Source organism: Paroedura picta, chromosome 10, assembly GCF_049243985.1.
Source record: "Paroedura picta isolate Pp20150507F chromosome 10, Ppicta_v3.0, whole genome shotgun sequence".
Lineage (NCBI taxonomy): Eukaryota > Metazoa > Chordata > Lepidosauria > Squamata > Gekkonidae > Paroedura > Paroedura picta.
Window position 1 is genome coordinate 78,426,237 of NC_135378.1, and position 18,417 is coordinate 78,444,653.

Here is an 18,417-nt window from a genome sequence, read left to right on the forward strand (position 1 = left end):
TAAATAAACATTAAAGTAACAGGAACTGGTTGGTGATCTGAATTACCTTTTGCTCACTCCTATTCTTTACTTCTGGTGACCAGGGTGAAGTTTTCAACAGTTTGGGATTTTTGCATAGAGTTTGTTTGTGTCTTACTGTGATGCTTTGAACCTGAAGAGTTTCATCTTGACTACTTTTAGGAAACGAATGAGTCTCAATGGGAAAGGCAGGAGATCAGCAAAGTAAATAAATATACAGGACCCAGTTGGCAAGGAATACTATATAGCTGGGGGGGGGGGGGAATGTAATGACCACTGACAAGTTTCTCAAAGTTACCTGCTAGATAGAGAGTAAAAGATATAAATCGGTGATAGCGAATTAGGAACTGAAGCTGTTCTCGCCTTTGGACGAACGTAGCGAAATAATCGGCTACAGTCTCTCCGTAGAAGAAGTAGTTCACGCACAGCAAGAAATACCTGCAACATAGAGAACAGCTAAGTTAATTTATCTATCTACCAAATTTCTATGCCTCTCTTCCCCAGGGGCTCAGGGCAGTTCACAACATATCAATCCACTCAGATTAAGACGTTTAAATTATTTTAAAAAAACAATTCATTTTAAAACGCAGCATTTTATTTTAAAATGCTTTAGGATGCTTAGGGCTAATCCTGCGTTGAGCAGGGGGTTGGACTAGATGGCCTGTATGGCCCCTTCCAACTCTATGATTCTATGAGGGAGGGGGAATAAAATTCTGTGCTGTTTGACTGGATCTATGTTGGGAGGCGTGTTATTCTAGGTGTTCTATGGGCCTCAACTATAGGCCTGGTGGAACAGCTGTCCTGCAAGCCCTGCAGAACAGCATGAAATCCCACAGGCCAATGATTTCACTTGGGAGAGCGTTCCGCCAGGACAGGACCAGGGCAGAGAAAAGCCCTGGCTCTGATTGAGGCCGTTTTCACTTCTCTGGGACCAGAGATCTTCAGCAGATTGTGTGTGCTCAAGGGCAAGCTCCTCTGAGGAGCACAACGGAAGAGGCAGTCTCACAGGTACAATGGTCCCAGACCTTTTAGGGCCTTAATGGTGAGTTCCAACACCTTGAACCTGATTTGATTCTCAATCTGTAGCCAATGCAGCTGGGGGAGCACTAGTCGAATGTGCTCCCTCCAACTGGTTTCAGTAAGGAGCCCAGCCACTGTTGTTTTGGGCCAGTTTCATTGGGGGACAAGGTAATATGTAAAAAAAAATAATTATTCCACTTTTCAGATGGGTAAGGTTTCTGGAGAAATAAACAAAAGGCATGAAAATTTACAGAATTCATCATAGGGAAGCCAGATATTTTGTACATTTATTACATTCTGCAAAGCCATGAAATCTTGTCTGAACAAGCAGGTACATGAAGATGGAGAGAGAGGAGAAAAGTAGAACAATCTTTTAAATTGTTCACTATCTTGCTATTTATTTATTTTGACATTTTACCCTGCCCTTCCCTAGGACGGCTTACAAAAATTTAAAATATACGTTAATAAATAGGTTTTAAAACTCTAAAATTTAAAATTAAACAGCGTTCATTATTGTGGTGGTCTTAGAAATGACAGCAGATGATGTTTTGGTAACATTCTATTTTTAAACCAGTGCTGTAAGTATTTAAACACATTTGGACCCGAAGTGCCAAATATCCAACTACAATGAGTCAAATAATTACGCAATAGATCTGGGCTTATTATGCTACAAAGTCATCTTGATGGAATGCAATAAGAAAAGGCTCGTAGAAGAACTAGAATAAAAATTTCCACTTATTACTTACCAGCTTAACGTTCTAAACCACGGCAAGTCATAAGAATGATAGACTCTGTAACCTATCGTAATAATTTCATGGAAGCACTTCACTTGTATGCTCAGCACCTGAAATTAAGGCAAAGGGCCAGTGAGTCTCCACATAAATACACGCCACTCCCGCAAAAGACTGAATGTAAATACAATGTAAGACATGCATTTCCTGGTGGGCTGGGCAGGCGGACCTTTTGTGTAGCGGGGTATCTGACTGGCCCCTGAACATGACCATCTGAGCAGATCTTTAAAATTTTGTTACTTCTGCCAACATAGCACAAGGGCCTTCACTGCATGGCTTCACTTCCTATGGCAGCCCTTTAATAGCTGCACCTACCGCCCTGCATCAGAATTCCAACAGCGTCCACAGGCTCAAAAAGATTGGGGCCCCTTAAAAGATAATCTCACTGCAAAACTGAGCCAAATTATTTTTTGACATGATGATGTTGTGTTCACCAATGAATTCTGGTCTTGGTTCAGACATAACTCAAAACTGTGGTTTATTTGCACCAGAGTTTGCTGGTCGCATCAAGTATCAGCTGAGAGACAACCATTCAGATCTTGCAATAATGCGTTGATATATGCTGGTTTTATTATGCTCCCCGCCCTCCTTCCAAGACATCCCTGCAGACATACTGCTGGTATCCAGCCTGCAGTGCCAGGGAAAAAGCCTGACTTGTCCAACTTCATAATAACCATAATAGTGTGTCATGAGGTTTTTAAGACAAGAGACAAGGCCCAGGTATTTTTGCCTACTACAGCCTTCCTCTGCACAGCAAGCACGGTCTTTCTTATCATTAACCATGGCTGACCCTGCTTAGCATACAAACTCCGACAAGACCGGACTAAGCTGGGCTATCAAGCCACTCTGCATTCATAGCTTTTTACTACTGAAAGAAGTCACGGCTTACAATCTCTTTGCATTCATAAAAGGTAAAAGGTAAAGGTATCCCCTATGCAAGCACTGGTTCATGTCTGACCCTTGGGGTGACGCCCTCCAGTGTTTTCTTGGCAGACTCAATACGGGGTGGTTTGCCATTCTCTTCCCTAGTCATTACCGTTTACCCCCCAGCAAGCTGGGTACTCATTTTACCAACCTCGGAAGGATGGAAGGCTGAGTCAATCTTAAGGTGGCAGCTGGGATTGAACTCTTAGCCTCATGGGCAGAGGTTTCAGACTGCATGTCTGCTGCCTTACCACTCTGCGCCACAAGAGGCTCTTCTGCATTCATAACATCATGCAAAACCATTGTCAAGACCGAATGCAGTTAGTTAATTTCAAGCCACAGTATCGAGTCCTGTTTTCACAGTCCCTGACCAACCCCAGTCAGTGGAACAGCTCATATTTGGACAATTACACAAGTCGTATTTAGTATAATTAAACTAGCAACGTGGTAGCCTGAATAGCCAACGTTGGACTGGGCTCACAGGGCTTGGGAGTGAAGCAGGGGTCCAGCATGATCAGTAGTTGGATGGGAGACTAGGGGTTGCCTTGTGGAAGAAGACAATCGCAAAGCACTTCACCTTTCATAACACCCCATGGTTGAGGTTGCTACAAATCATTTGTGACTCAATGACACATTCTTGGCCTTATGCTGTCTCCCCCCTTCCCATGCAAATTCTTCTTCATGCAATACCTGAACCTAATTGAAAAAATACAATCATTTCAGGGATTCCGTGCACAGGCTCATTCATTTGTAAGCAGAAAGAAAAAAAAAACAGTTGTCCCAAATGTTACTGCAAAAAGGAAAGTACACAGACTTGTTTAGGGGGATGAATCAGAGCTCTGGTGTTTTCCATTTACTGCAGATGTGAATTTCAGGTTTCCAACTAGAACTACAATTAGTTCCCAGTTATAAAAGCAAAGAAGGGGTTGGGGATCAGTCTGTACAAATATGCTGACGGTGGTCTGGGTTTCAGATTTTAAAAACGGGGGGGGGGGGGGGAGAGGCAGGAGGGATACACAGAGCACCTGGTGGTTTAACAAGCTTACCAGCAACATCAACATGAACGATCCCATGTATATGACCAGGAAAAAAAATGAAATCATAGCTAAGGTTAAAATCCCACGAATCCACCAGTTCTTCCACCTGCAAAGGCAAAAAAAAACATAAAATGCTGCATTATAATTATCTGCTTCCTCAAAAAGAAGGGGCTGGATCCTATGGTCTGTTCCCATGAGTAAGGACCCTGCCACTGCATAGGGAGTGTGGTTACTGCAGACCGCCCCCCCCCCACAAACACATATGGTGCCCAGAATGGTTTCGGGAGGGGAGGTGAACCTTACAACCTCTCAGGGATGCAGGGAGCTACAGCAGAAAAGGCAGAGTTGCTTTCCTTGACAATCAATGACTCTAACCCTGGGGTAGTCAACCTGTGGTCCTCCAGATGTCCATGGACTACAATTCCCATGAGCTCATGGGAATTGTAGTCCATGGGCATCTGGAGGACCACAGGTTGACTACCCCTGCTCTAACCCACCAGGAACATTTGTTAAGAAAATGAAAGATCAGAGCCAATCTATGTTCTAAATCTACAGCTAACAATAGAAATAGCTGTGAACAGAGGAATATTATGTGCAGTTCTTTTAACTACTGTTCACTAATTCTACAGTCAATCCAGGTGGGAATACTAGAACCGTTCTGGTTTTGATCTTTTCTCTCATTGTACAGTTTTCTGTTTAGCAGAATGATTTCATACTGGGAACAGAATGATAAGATGATATATCAATGAAGCCTTATAAACAAGATGCTTCAATTTCTTTTTCAAAGATCAGCAACTGCAATTGTTTGATACTTAACTACCTTTGACAGCACCAAATGCTTGCCTGAATATAGCTCCAAATAATTGATGAACAGAGCTCCAAGCAATGGAGTCGTAAAAGAAAGTATTGGTTTGCATGCAGTCTACTTCTGCAAAGAAGATTACATTCACGGTAATTCTTGTACAGATGCATTATTAATTTTATTCTTCCAATACCTGGAAGACAAGCCGGATAAGGCCTTTTTAAAAATTTCTGGAGTTCTGTCTGACGGCGGAGGAACTTCAGGAACATCGGCATTGCTTCTGAGGTCGAGCTCTCCAAACCTATCCTCTCCGTCCACATCCTAGAAAAGAAATTGCATATTATTAAGGCTTGGAAAGCTAAGTACACCGACAAAAATACGAATTACATACAGTTAGTGGTCTTGCAATAAAGCCACACCGACAGCTTAAACTTGTTGCAACAGACACTTGCCCAAGTGTGATGTGGAAAGCAGCTGGAACATGGCCACCAGTGCTGGAGGTGACACACAGCTTGAAAACTTCACTTTGCCTCCAACGAATCAAAAGCATCATTTTTCAAACTTTAGAAAGTCAAGGTTCTAAACTACCTCTCACAGAGACTCACGCCAGGAAGGACAGACTCTAAAATGGAAGTTGTTATTATTGCACTATTATTATATTGTATTATTATTTTTATGACCTGACTTACCAATCTCAGTGTACACATATGTACCTAATACTATTTGATCACACAATGGAAATCCCAGGCCTTCGGCCTTATACAGAGCGTTTTCCAGCTCAAATTCCAGCACTCCTAGCCAGGCTGTCCCTGACCCACCAAGAATACAAAAGCCCTTTAAAACTATGAGCTGCCAGCATTTAGTTATTTCTAGGCAATCAGCATTCTTTATCCTAAACTTTCTCCCTAATGGTAAATAGTCTCAAACTTTGCTAGCATTGTCTAAACTTAAAGCAACACTGATATAGGCGGCCAGAGCAGGACAGCTCAAACAGCACAAGCTCATGTTCAAAATGTGAAGACCTGTAATCATAAAAACCAGAAACATTCATGAAATTTCTCAAAGGTAACAAAATAAGAGGGGTGAAGGGGAGAGAGTAAGTATTCCTATTGTGACTAGTGCCTAGATAAGTCAGGAAGGGAAAGGTTTGGGGGCTGTTTTTTTTTTTAAAACAAAAAACAAATTTGGGAGTGAAATTGAATTGCATGCAATGTTTACTTTTCAATGATATCCAATACTCATTTTCAATACTTAAACTTTTACTGATTTAACTACATAAAATAGATTTATAAATCATGCATACCTCATAAAAAGCGTTGGGTCCTTTGGACAATGTGCTGGGCCTCTGATTGGCTCTCACTGAGGGACATGCCCATAATAGGGTGATGATACTCCCCCCACTGAGGGCCAGTCAGAGGCTCTTCCCCGCCCCCGTCCTCCTCCTCCTCCTCCTTTATACCATTTCCCAGCGCTTGGTGTGAGAAGGAAGAGCCAGAAGGAGGTAAACTGGGGAGAGCCATCCAGATGTGCTCTGCTGCACCTGCACTGGGCTACCCACCCTCCTGACCACCGGGAAGGGCCATCCAGGTACACTCTGTCACAGCTGCCCCATACTCCCTGCCCTCCTGGCCATAGGGAGAGCTCAGGGGGGCTGTCCAGCTGCACTCTGGTGCGCCAGTCTGGGCATTGCTGCAAGGCCCACCCTGGTCTGCAGGGCCCCTTTTGCCCTCCCTCTGCCTTTTTTTTATTAACGAGCTTTCCTCCTAGTTATGATATAAAATTATACTATTTGGCATATCCTCAGATTTTCTTCCCCCATACTGTGTGTTTATAAGCATGAAAAACCTTGTACTAAGATACCTTTCACTCTTTCTAATGAAGAATATATTTCACAAGGGCTCCTTTTCCATGCTCCTAAAAGTTTCCCAATTTTTCCACTGGAAAAACTGAAAAGTTCTTTGAGAAGTGTCCTGAATCTTTCCAGTCCTTCATTGTTTCTACTAAAATCACATATAAATGGTTTCAGATGGGTTATCGTGTTGATCTGAAGCAAACAAACAAAGTTTTAGTCCAGTGGCACCTTTAAGACTCATACTTTAACTTTATATATATAAAAATAGTGACAGTTTTGTAAGTCTACATGAGTTGCAGACTTTGGTTCAAAAATTAGTCTGACTCTCAGAGAACAGACGGGGCATTCACCCATCTCCCTCCCACACCACACCACACCACACCACACAAACACACACTCTGCAGGACACTCAGGAAGCACTCAAAGCCAGTGCTTTTTGATCTTGTTACTATTGCATACCCCTGAAATATTCTCCAGGCTTTGAGTAACACCGGAAGTTATGTCAGCAGGCCAACCCGCCCTGCCATGCCCCTCTGAAGGGACATGGCACTTTTCCCTTTGGTATCTTCTCTGCATGAATAAATTAAAAGGATTGATTTGCCAATATAATTTATTATTTCCTGGATGAGGATGCATCAGACAGACTGGCAATTAAACTGATATCAGCTATTCTGGTGGCTGGAACAAGGAAATCCAGGCTTCGGTGACAGGCATGATCTAGGCCAGCGGTCCGCAAGCTTCTGCTTGCCGCGGACCGCTGCGGAGTGGTGAGCGGAGAGGGCGGCCCAGGGTCCCGCGCATGCGCGGCAGCCCCAGCGCAAACGCGCATGCACGGACTGCATAGTTACAATTTGCCAGGTGCCCCCAGATGTCCCTCCAAAAGTGGGACAATCTGGTCACCTTATATTATAGCATTAGCCAATGCACGAGAACAGACATTTACAATATGAACCACAAAGACAGTAATTCGCCTGAAACTCAACCCCTCCAAGACGGAGGTCCTGTGGCTGGGAAGTAGGGGGCGGGAACAGGAAGCGCATTTACCCACCCTGGCAGGGGCGCATCTTACCATCGCGTCCCAGGCTAGAAACTTGGGTGTGACCATTGATGCCTCCCTGACTATGGAGGCGCAGGTCAGGAAAGTAGCCGGCCAGGCATTTTTCCATCTTCGCCAAGCCCGGCTACTAGCGCCCTACCTGTCCCCCGAACACCTGGCCACTGTGATCCATGCAACGGTCACCTCCAGATTAGATTTCTGTAACTCGCTTTACGCGGGCCTACCCCTGTCTCTGATCCGGAAACTCCAGCTGGTACAAAATGCAGCCGCTAGGGTCCTCACCGGCACACCTTGGAGGGCCCACATCCAGCCTGTGCTGAGGCAGCTGCACTGGCTACCAATTGCTGTCCGGATCCGGTTCAAGGTTCTGGTTCTAACCTTTAAGGCTTTACGCGGGCTGGGACCCACATACCTGAGGGACCGCCTAGTGCCCTATGCCCCCCGCAGGGCTCTGCGCTCTGCGAGTGAGAATCTTCTGGTCGTTCCCGGCCCTAGGGAAGCACGCCTAGCCTCGACCAGGGCCAGGGCCTTTTCGGTCCTGGCCCCCACCTGGTGGAATGAGCTCCCAGGTGAGCTGCGGGCCCTGCGGGACCCTTTAACGTTCCGCAGGGCCTGCAAGACGGAGCTCTTCCGCCAGGTCTATGGTTGAGGCTGGGGCTGCCGGGGTACATCGACTGCTCTCCCTCGGGCTTCCTGAACATCGTTGACCTCCTTCTCCTCCACCCCCCCTTTTTTAGGAATGGGGGTAGGAAGGGGATCTTATTATTGTGCTGCCATGTTGTGACATTTTAAAGTCTTTTAATGGGAGTTTTAATGGGTTTTTTAAGACATTGTAACCCGCCGCGAGCCATTTGGGAGTGGCGGGAAATAAATCGAAATAATAATAATAATAATAATAATAATAATTTGTACTTCACACCCAAGTGGATGCATGAAAAAGGATGGCAGGATGGCAGGACGACCCAAAGTGGCTTTGTTATCACCTGCCTCGATCGCAATCCTAAACAGCACTCTGCTCTTGAACCTGAATCATAACTTATGTTCTCTGCGTCTTCTTACTGATCAGAATTACCAACTGTGATTTCATCCTGGTTAATCCTGGTTTGGAAGGGTCATTTCAAGGGGAAAAGACAAACCACATTTTTGGGACATAAACAATGGTTTGCTGTGAAAATGGAAATCATTATTAGGACATGCTTGAATGGGGAATGATAAGGGAGGAAGGAGTACATGAGGATACCACATAACTGCTAACTAAGCCCTGAACTGTGACACCGTTTTACCTTCGGTCATCGGAGGTCAGCATGTTGCCATACTAGTTGAAAACCAACAGTGGTATCAGCTAAAATATACCAAGACAGAAGCCAAAATTGAAGTGAGAAGATTCCTGAGCACCTTGAACTTTCTATGAGAATTCTGTGCATTTGCCCGCAGGGGCTCCTGGGAATTGTAGTCCATGGACATCTGAAGGGCCGCAGTTTGACTACCCCTGCTCTAGAGCTTCGCTGAGGATTTCATCTTTAAAAGCAATCGGACAATATGTATTCCACCTACCTCGAAACAGATGAGTCAAACGTGGCTCAAGCTTCACTTGAGAGGTGGACCAAATTAGAAATCCTCTGGCAACTCTCTAGGAACACTTCACAAACCCTCGCATAACTGACACAGGTATTTCCCCATCATTTACAAGGTTAATTTATAAACCGAGGTGGCAAAGTAGCTTTGTGGCCTCACAGCCTTAAGAGGGGTGCAAAACTAAATTACCATCACTATCACATAGGAGTAGTCAACTATTATTTGGTGGGGATCGGATTAAATGCAAACAACTGATAACTGAAGAGCTCCATCCCATTAAATGTTGTTTCTCCCCATTAAATGCTTGTGCATTTATTTAAAGACTAGCTTCAAAGCCCGTTCCTAAGAACGGGCCTTGAAAGGGTCCCCTCCCCTGGTTCCCTGCCAGGCAGCTTAAAGCTTTGGGCTTCAGCTCGCAACTGGATCAAGTGAGGCGGGCAGGGACTGAAACAAAAATATATTGTTACATGGAAAACCCAAACTAAAACTAAACTTTGAAAAACCTAAAATAGGGCAGGAAGAAGGATCACTGACAATGCCAGATGGGGTAAAAGCCTGGCAGAAGACGGCAACAGGAGGGGACAAAAGTGTCTCTCTCAGGTGAGAGTTTCAGAGTTTTGGAGCTATGACCAAGAGACCCTATCCCACCTGCCTTTTCTCAGGAGGTGGAGAAACCCAAAGCAAGGCCTCAGAAGATATCCATAGTGGTCGGGTGGTTTTGAAGGGACTAAACTCTCCAACTCACACACTCCCAAGTCAAATAGGGCTTTAAAGCACCAGAAGCTTGAATTGTGTCCAGAAACCGACTGAGCAAGACAGGGTGGGGCAAGCCTGGAGTGATATGATCTCTATGAACCCTGCCCCCTCCAGTCAACATCCCGATTGCAGCATTCGGCATCAACTGAAGTTTCTGAACCCTTTTCAAGGGTAGCCCCATTATCTAATCTAGGTAGATGTAACCTGGGCAAGCACCACAGTGGCCAGATCTTCTCTGCCCAGGAAAGGCCAAAGCCTACTAACTGGTCAAAGCTAGTAAAAGGCACTCGTGGCCACAGCTGCTGTCACCTACTTATCCAGTCTGGGTCCAAGTACCTCTAAATTGCAGACCTATTATTTAACTATTTAATAACTATTATTATTCAACAACAACAACAACAAGGCTCCTGGTCCAAATCCATTAGTGCATGACAGTTGAGCCTCTTGTGGCGCAGAGTGGTAAGGCAGCGATATGCTGTCTGAATCTGTCTGCCCATGAGGTTGGGAGTTCAATCCCAGCAGCCGGCTCAAGGTTGACTCAGCCTTCCATCCTTCCGAGGTCGGTAAAATGAGTACCCAGCTTGCTGGGGGGTAAACGGTAATGACTGGGGAAGGCACTGGCAAACCACCCCGTATTGAGTCTGCCAAGAAAACGCTAGAGGGCGTCACCCCAAGGGTCAGACATGACTCGGTGCTTGCACAGGGGATACCTTTACCTATTTAACTGGGAGTGCAACCCCATCGTGAACAGGTGTCAACTTAAGTTCTGGGTAAGACATGCTGACAACAGGACTTCCATCTTGTTGGAATTAAGCTTCAGTTGATTAGCTGGCATCCACTCCAAGACTGCCTCCATGCACTAGTTCAGGGTTTCTACAGCCTCTCTGGGATCAGCTGGAACCAGTAAATAAAGCTAAGTGTCATCTGCATACTGGTGAGAACCCAGCCCAAACCTCCAGATGACCTTATCCAGCAGTTTCCTACAGATATTGAAAATCACAAGGGACAATAAGGAATCTTGTGGAACCCCACTGGCTGACAGACAAAGCAGCAGACCCCCAGAACCAACCCTTCAGAAAGGACTTGGAACTAGTCAAAAGTTTCCTTAGATTACTAAAACTTCTTAGCTGTACTGCAAATTAATTTTTCACTGTAAAAGTGCATCTAACCCAAATCAGCCAAAGAGCTAGAGGAGTCATCCTTGTGTAGAAGCCACCCAAAGAAAATCTGGTTCCAAGCACAAGCCTCAGCAGTATTTGGAAGAACCGCAGCTCTAAGCTTCCACCCATACAAAGGTGGGCAATGTAACCTCAAGCTAATTTTCAGATGGTTACAGTTCAGTATTGCCTGTTTCTAGCTCCTATTACTTAGGATGCAAGGAAATGGAACATCTATCCTTAATAGACAGCATCTGCAGTCTAGCACATCCTCTCTCATATTACCAAAGTCAGCAAACTCTTCACAGAACTCTTGGCAGAGTGTCTATAGAAAGCTGACTAGAGGTTCAATGCATTTTCAGCTGCTAAATTACATCAAGACAAAAGGAATGCTCTAGCAATATCACTGCACAGTTTGAACAACCGGCGAGTTTGCCGCATCAGTTTAAAGTGGAACAGACTGGGTATTCGGCACAGAAGACCGATGGCCGTTCTATGGCTACGTCAGCTACGTCACAAAAAGGCCTTTAATTTCAGCTTTCTGCTTAATTTATCACACTGGATATTTCAAGTCTGATATCTGAGGGCATACTGAAGATTTTGAGAAGGAGAGGTGAGATTTTGAGAAGGTGGCTCAGTGCTTTGCACCTAGAAAGTCCCAGGTTCAATCCCTGGCATCTTGAGTTAAAAGGAAAAAGTACCAGGTGATGGGAAAGATCTCTGTCCAAGATACTGGACAGTTCTGGCCAGTCAAAGAAGACAATACAGACCTTGATGCATCAATGGTGTGTCCACCTACATCTCCAATGTTGTCATCTGTCTCTGCTTCCCTTGCACCAGCGTGCCAGAGAACAGAAGCATCACGCAGCCAGAAGTCAGAGGTTTGGACTCCAAATACAATTGCTTGACAATACTACAGACATTCCTAACTCTACATTCCCACAGTACTTCAAAAAGTATTGAACCATGCAATCTAAGCAGGGATATATTTTAAGTCCATTAAAGTCAGTGACCTTGGAAATGTGTACCTCTGTTTCAGATTGCGCTGCCTGTGACAACATAATGCAGGAAGCGGTCCTATGCCATGTTACCTGATATAAGTGTCATTGTAACATGGTGTGCAATCCTATGCATCCTTACTTAGAAATATGGGTGATAAGAGCAGGTCCTTCCTTCTGCGGGGGGGGGGGGGGCTACTACCACCCCCAGATATTACAGTTGATTGCCATAACCTGGACATGGGTAAAATCATAGAATAATAGAGTTGGAAAGGACCTCATGGGTCATCTAGTCCAACCCCCTGAACTATGCAGGACACTCACAACCTTATAGCTCATCCACTGTAACCTGCCACCCCCTTGAGCCTTCACAGAATCAGCCTCTCCGTCAAATGGCTATCCAGCCTCTGTTTACAAATCTCCAACGATGGCGAACCCACCACCTCCCGAGAAAGCCTGTTCCACTGAGGAACCCCTCTAACTGTCAGGAACTTCTTCCGGATGTTTAGATGGAATAATGTTTGAGGAATAATGGGTCTAAATGAGGAACCGTAGTGGCCGCCACCTGGATTGTTCTATTTGTTTTATTCTGTTTGTATGGGGTATATGCTTTTACTGTATTGTGAGCTGCCACAAGTCAGCTGTCTGGGAGTGGCAGGATAGAAGTCTAATAAATAGATAAATAAAATAAATAAGCCAAATGACACCTATATCAGGTAACTTGGCATAGGACCGCTTCCTTTCTGAGGACAAAATATTACGCTCCTCAGTTAACAGACTATTGCAAGGCTTGCAAATGTTATGAAAACAAAAAAAGGAACAGAAATAAGGAAACTGGTGTTTGTTAACTATTAAGGATACAACAGTGCTCATGCGCCTGTCAGAAACTATCGATTACATACTGTTTATTTTATTTTTATTTATTTATTTATTTCGATTTCTATACCACCCATTTCTTTGCAGCTCTGGGCGGTTTACATTGAACATTATAATACAACTTACATGGAACTGTTTAAACTGTGCACTCCACTTCTCTTCCTCCATATATTTTCAAGCTATTTTTTAAAAAGGCAAAAGACTATTGCTGAAGAGCAGAAGGCATGCTTTTGATACATGGCATACTTGGATGAAACTTCGGGACTCGACCCATACCAGTCGGGCTTCTGTCCTGGACATGTGGTGGAGACGGTGTTGGACACCTTGATCTATGACCTCCGATGCCAGTTGGATCGAGGCAGATCAGTTATACTCATGTTATTCAACCTGTTGGCCTAGTTTGACATGGTCGATCATGAGTTACTGGCCCACCACCTCACTGGGGCAGGAATTTGGGGAACAGCTCAATGGCTGCACTTCTTTCTCCGGAACCAGACACAGAGGGTAGCTATGGGGGAAGAGTTATCATGTCCCTATCGACTCCCATGCGGTGTAACACACAGGGTGGTACTCTTTATGCATCCTCTGTCCCAGCTGGTTCAGAGTTATACGGATGACACCCAGCTCTATCTCTTCATGGACGGCTGCCCAGACTCTCCCCCCCCCCCCCAAATACATTCACCAGATGTTTGGAAGCGGTCGCTAGATGGTTAGAGCCAAGTCGCCTGAAACTCAACCCCTCCAAGACATAGGTCCTGTGGCTGGACAGACAGGCAGCCAGACAGGACTGTTTAGCTACAGTGATCTATTAAATGGTCACCTCCAGAATAGACTTCTGTAACTTGCTCTATGTGGGCTTGCCTTTGATTCAGAAATTGCAACTGTTGTAAATTGTAAAAATGCAGCCACCAAGGGCTTCACAGGTACATCTTGGAGGGCTTACATCCAGCCTGTGCTGAGGCGGCTGCATTGGTTGCCAGTTGTGGCCCAGATCAGATTCAAAGTTTTGGAATTAACCTTTAAGACCATCCACAGCCTATCTGAGGGACCGCTTGTCTCCTTATGCCCCTTGCAGGGTTCTGTGCTCTGCTGGCCAGTTGTGCTGGCCCCAAACTATGCAGGGCCTCATAGGTCAACACCATTACCTTGAATTGGGCTCGGAAGCAACATGGGAGCCAATGTAAGCAGAACAAAACTGGAGAGATATTGTCTCTATGATCCACTCCAGTCAGCTTTTCAGCCTCTGTAGCTTCTAAACACTCATTAAGGGGAGCCCCATGTACAGCATATTGCAGTAGTCTAATTTAGATATAATACACCACCGTAGATTATGAATGTCAAATGCTTCTCCCTAATGGAATCTTCCACTTGTCACATCACCATATTTTTAGAGTTAGGGAACCTAGAGTCTTTCCAGAAAGCCCAGCTTCACTGATCCATTTATTCCAATGAGAAAAACAGGATTGCTCCAAGCATCAGGCTACATATCTGGAAAAGTTTCACCCAGGTTCCTGCCCCTGAAGCCTGGGGGACCCTACAGAGTTGCTTTGGATGAGGTGCAAAGTATTCTTACCAGAATGTAAAACCATTACCCTCTTCACATGATTGTGGAAGTACCTCAGGCACACATGGGGAAATCTTTAGAGGGGTTGCCATGTATCCAAAAGGGTGCCATGTTGTCATGCACCCAGAAGTCTGACCACTTTGGTGGTGGAAGGTGCTGTTGAGTGGCAAACAACTTAGGGCACCCCACGGATGTGTTTCGCCATTGCTTGCCTCTGCATAGCAATTCTGGTCTTCCTTGGAGGTCTCCCAAACAAGTACTAACTAGGGCTCACTTTGCTTTGTTTCTGAGACCTAATGAGACTGGGCCATCCAGGCCAGGCACTGACCTGACTGGTGAGTACTGTCACACTCACCAAAAAAATCCTAACTTATGGGCACCTTCATATCCAGAGGCTGTAAATCTCTAAATGCCAGTACTGAGGTGATATCATAGGAAGCTCTTGACCTCTTTGTCCTGTCTGTTGGTCTCTCTGGGACAACTGGTTGGTCACTGTGTGAAAAAGGAGGCTGTACTAAAAAGACTACTGGTCTGACCCAGCAGGATACCTCTTACATTTTGTTTACATTTTCTCAAAGGGACAACAGTGAGCTATGACTCTCTGCCCAGTCCCTATGTGAAGCGAATTTTAGTTCTCACGAACAGTAAATAGTCGGGATTGCGCTCATTCGGACTGCTGCTCACAAAATAATGAACTCTTTTTTTAAAATAACTAGAAAACTAGAATGTCAGGGAGCGAACAAGACTAGAAGTATTTTCCCTGCTGTGCAAATTTTCTGAGTGCAGGGAATTCTTTTTTCCATGGACAACCATTCAACTATGCAAGCACCCAACTGTAAATTGAAGCAGTACAATCTGAACACAGGCTTGCTTCCCCAGGTACTGATTTCAGAAATAGCCCTGAGTTCACATCTCAGAAAAGACTCCAGATTCATGTAAATATATTAGTTTTTCTACTACTGTGGAAAGAGTTCCCTGGCAACAGAAAGTTGGAGTCTAAGTAGCCTACTTCCTGAAAGATTTTCAGCAGACTAAGAAGTCTGAACACCACTAAATAATAAACCTGTTCAGGAAAACATGTTACACATTTCCAAAAAACTAGGCTTTGAATTCATATTAAAAAAACAATCCGTGTTGATATCTTCCTTTGTTTTATTGCTGTAAATAATCAAAATGCCAAAGAACAAGAAGACTCATGTTTCAAGCACCTGGCCCCCAAAAAGAATGCTACAATATTTCATGGCATGCACTGCTTGAAAATTAACCTTACACTTCCAATAAGACACAATTATTGTGTCCTACAGTCAGTTTGATTTATATTTAGCACAAGAATCACATAAATCATTCAAAACCTAAGGTTGTCTTTCTGCTACATAAAAAACTACAAAAACCATGAGTGCAAATCATGCACTATTCTGCCCACCTCTGCCTTCCAACCACGTGTACAAAATCAAATCAGTGGATTTTTTTTTAAGCATCATTTCCAATTCTTCAAACCACTGCTCGAGCCCATAGGCAAAGGTTTGCCAGAGTTCAAAAGTTGCAAAAGATACAAACTGTCATAGAGGTGTTGATTTAACCACTAAAGCAAATTCAGCCTGTACATGTTTTACTTCCTTCTCTGTACACAGGGTCAAGGTATGACTGTGAACTAGCTGTTTACACCCTATAGCTAAACACCACGAAAGGGGAGGAGAGTTACAAGTAAGAGCCTCCTACGTACAGTACACACTGCAGGTACCAAAGAAATGGCCTCTTGCTGCAGAAAGACATAACCACACATTTTAAACATTTTACCAACTCACAATTTATTCTCCAAACATTGAAAGGGAAGGTCTCTTTGTGTATGCATCTATTCTTAGCTCACATAGCCCCTTCTGGATACAACACTGACTGGTCTTAAGAGCGATTAGGAAAGAAGTACAACTTCACAAGAGGGAGGGGGAAGAAAATAAATACCTGTCTTCATTACTCAAGCATGTCTCGGAAGGTGAAATTATAACTGAGTGAAAGAGGAGATGGTGTCAAGTCCCAACCTTCACGGCCCTTCAGGAAGCCAAGACTGGAATGTGTGTAGTCAGAAGGAAGGAGTAACACATCGGACCCCAAACAAAAAGGGCAGCTGACCTAAATAATTATCTCCAAAAGCAGACCTTGCACCTTCCGAGTCCCCTTGCCCTAGAGGCAGGGGAATAAGGCGATGGACGCCCGCTCAGATTTACCTTGTCAGGGATGCTTTGAGCTCCGTGGTCTCCCCCGGCTCCTCGCTTCCTCAGCTCCGACATTTCCCTGGTGTAAGGTCAATAAACAGCAGCAAAAGCAAAGGCGAGGAGGGAGGAAGTGGGGCGGCTGCATTCACAGGGCCAGCCTGCCTGCCTAACGGGGGTAAGTCCTGACCTTAATTTTAAAAGTTTAGGCCCTGCCACCCACTTTGCCACCCTGACCAATGACACCCCCCCTCCCGTTCCCCGACTCTGCAAAAATAAGTGGCACCTCTGGACAGATCCTATGTCTTCAAAAGGGTTCTCTCATGACCCCTGCGAGGCAGTCCCTAAACAGACAGCCTCCCCCTCCTTGAGAAAGACCCCTGTAAAAACCTTCCTTGCTTCAAGAGCCCCCCACCCCCAAAATAGAGATTTCCAAGCCAAGCAAGACCCACTTCTAGTCTCCTCTGCATAAAACCTTTTTTTTTTTTAAGAGTGGCCACCTCAAAATGTCAGGTAAGGTCTTTAAAAGGGACCTATTAAAATATCTCTATATTATCATTATTTCACCTTTCAGGTGAGGGGCTTAAACCAGACCCTCCCCCTTCCTTAAAAGTCAGTCCCCTCAAGGGGAGCCGACTCCCCCCAATGGGTGGCAGACACCCTCCCCCTTTTCTCCCTAGTCACGAAAGGTGAGCCCCCCCTCCTCCTCCTCCTCAAGGACCCTTCAGTGGGGGGGAGGCACCCCGTGGTCAAGCGCCCCTCCCCCCAGTGGCGCGCGGGCGCGCTCCCGCCGTGCTCCTGCGGGCCGAGGCTCAGCAACGCCTCCAGGTGAGCACGCGCGCGGCTCCCCTCTTCTTCCCCTCCCCTCCCCTCCCGCCAGAGGGACGCTACCGCGTTGCTAACGCCACGCGCACGCGCACCGCTAAAGAGGGGAGGGGGGGTTGGACGCGACTCCTCGACCGCAAAGCTCAGCGGGGGCTCGTGCTCTCTCTCTCTCTCTCTCTCTCTCTCCCGCTCGCGCTCGCCCGGCAACCTCTCCCCTCGCGCTCGGCCGCTCCGACCGTCGCGCGGCGCCCGAGCCACGCCCCCTGGTGTGATGTCGTTTGTCGCCGCCCCCCGCGTGTTCTTCTGCCTCCCTCCCCCCCTCCCCTTCGGAAGGGAAAGGGGCCACTGCGGTTGCGCAGAAGGAGCTTCAGAGACGGCGCGGGGATTTCTTTTGCTTTTTGACGGGGAGGTCGGGAAGGGATACGGACCCTTCTCGTTCTGCACAAGTTGGATGATGCGCATCCAGTGCGCTTTAGAAGTAGCTCTTCTTGCACCCACGTTGGGGGTAGGGATAAGGCGCTTTCCATGCAGTTTGGTAGCTGGATTGCCCTGTACGGAGTTGGAAAGTCATCTAAGAAAGGGCATTGAGCAAAGTGCGCAGAAGTGCAGGAAAACCCAGCACACTGAAAGTGCATTAACCAACGTGTGTGGAATAGGATGATGCATTGCTCCGCAGGAAATACAGCTGTGAGATCCGCATGTACTGAAAAGCATTTGTGCCCGTCTGGTTTGGTGGGTAGACTGTCAGACTAGGATCTGAGAGAAGGTCCAGATCCCTCTCTCGGCCATGGAAGGTTGCTTGGGCCTTGGGCTGCTCAAATGTTCTCAGATCAACCTACCACATGGAGTTGTCAGGACCAAACTGACAAGAGGACCCTGTAAACTGCTTTGCATCTCCATCAGGGAGACGGGGTGTATACATGAAATAAAGCTGAAGGTTAGGGGGTAGATAAATTGG

At 45.8% G+C, this 18,417-nt stretch overlaps 1 protein-coding gene across 1 annotated transcript in view; it reads right to left on the minus strand.

The window, feature by feature from the left end:
- Positions 1-17,711, minus strand: part of CDS1 (CDP-diacylglycerol synthase 1) — a 33,570-nt gene extending 15,859 nt beyond the window's left edge. The window contains exons 1-5 of the mRNA XM_077301003.1: positions 16,650-17,711; positions 4,786-4,913; positions 3,800-3,896; positions 1,785-1,882; positions 317-456 (exon numbers count right to left, since the gene is read on the minus strand). Coding sequence (XP_077157118.1) covers positions 317-456; positions 1,785-1,882; positions 3,800-3,896; positions 4,786-4,913; positions 16,650-16,712 — 526 coding nt within the window. The 5' untranslated portion in view covers positions 16,713-17,711. The remainder of the gene's footprint in view (positions 1-316; positions 457-1,784; positions 1,883-3,799; positions 3,897-4,785; positions 4,914-16,649) is intronic.
- Positions 17,712-18,417: the final 706 nt, after the last annotated feature.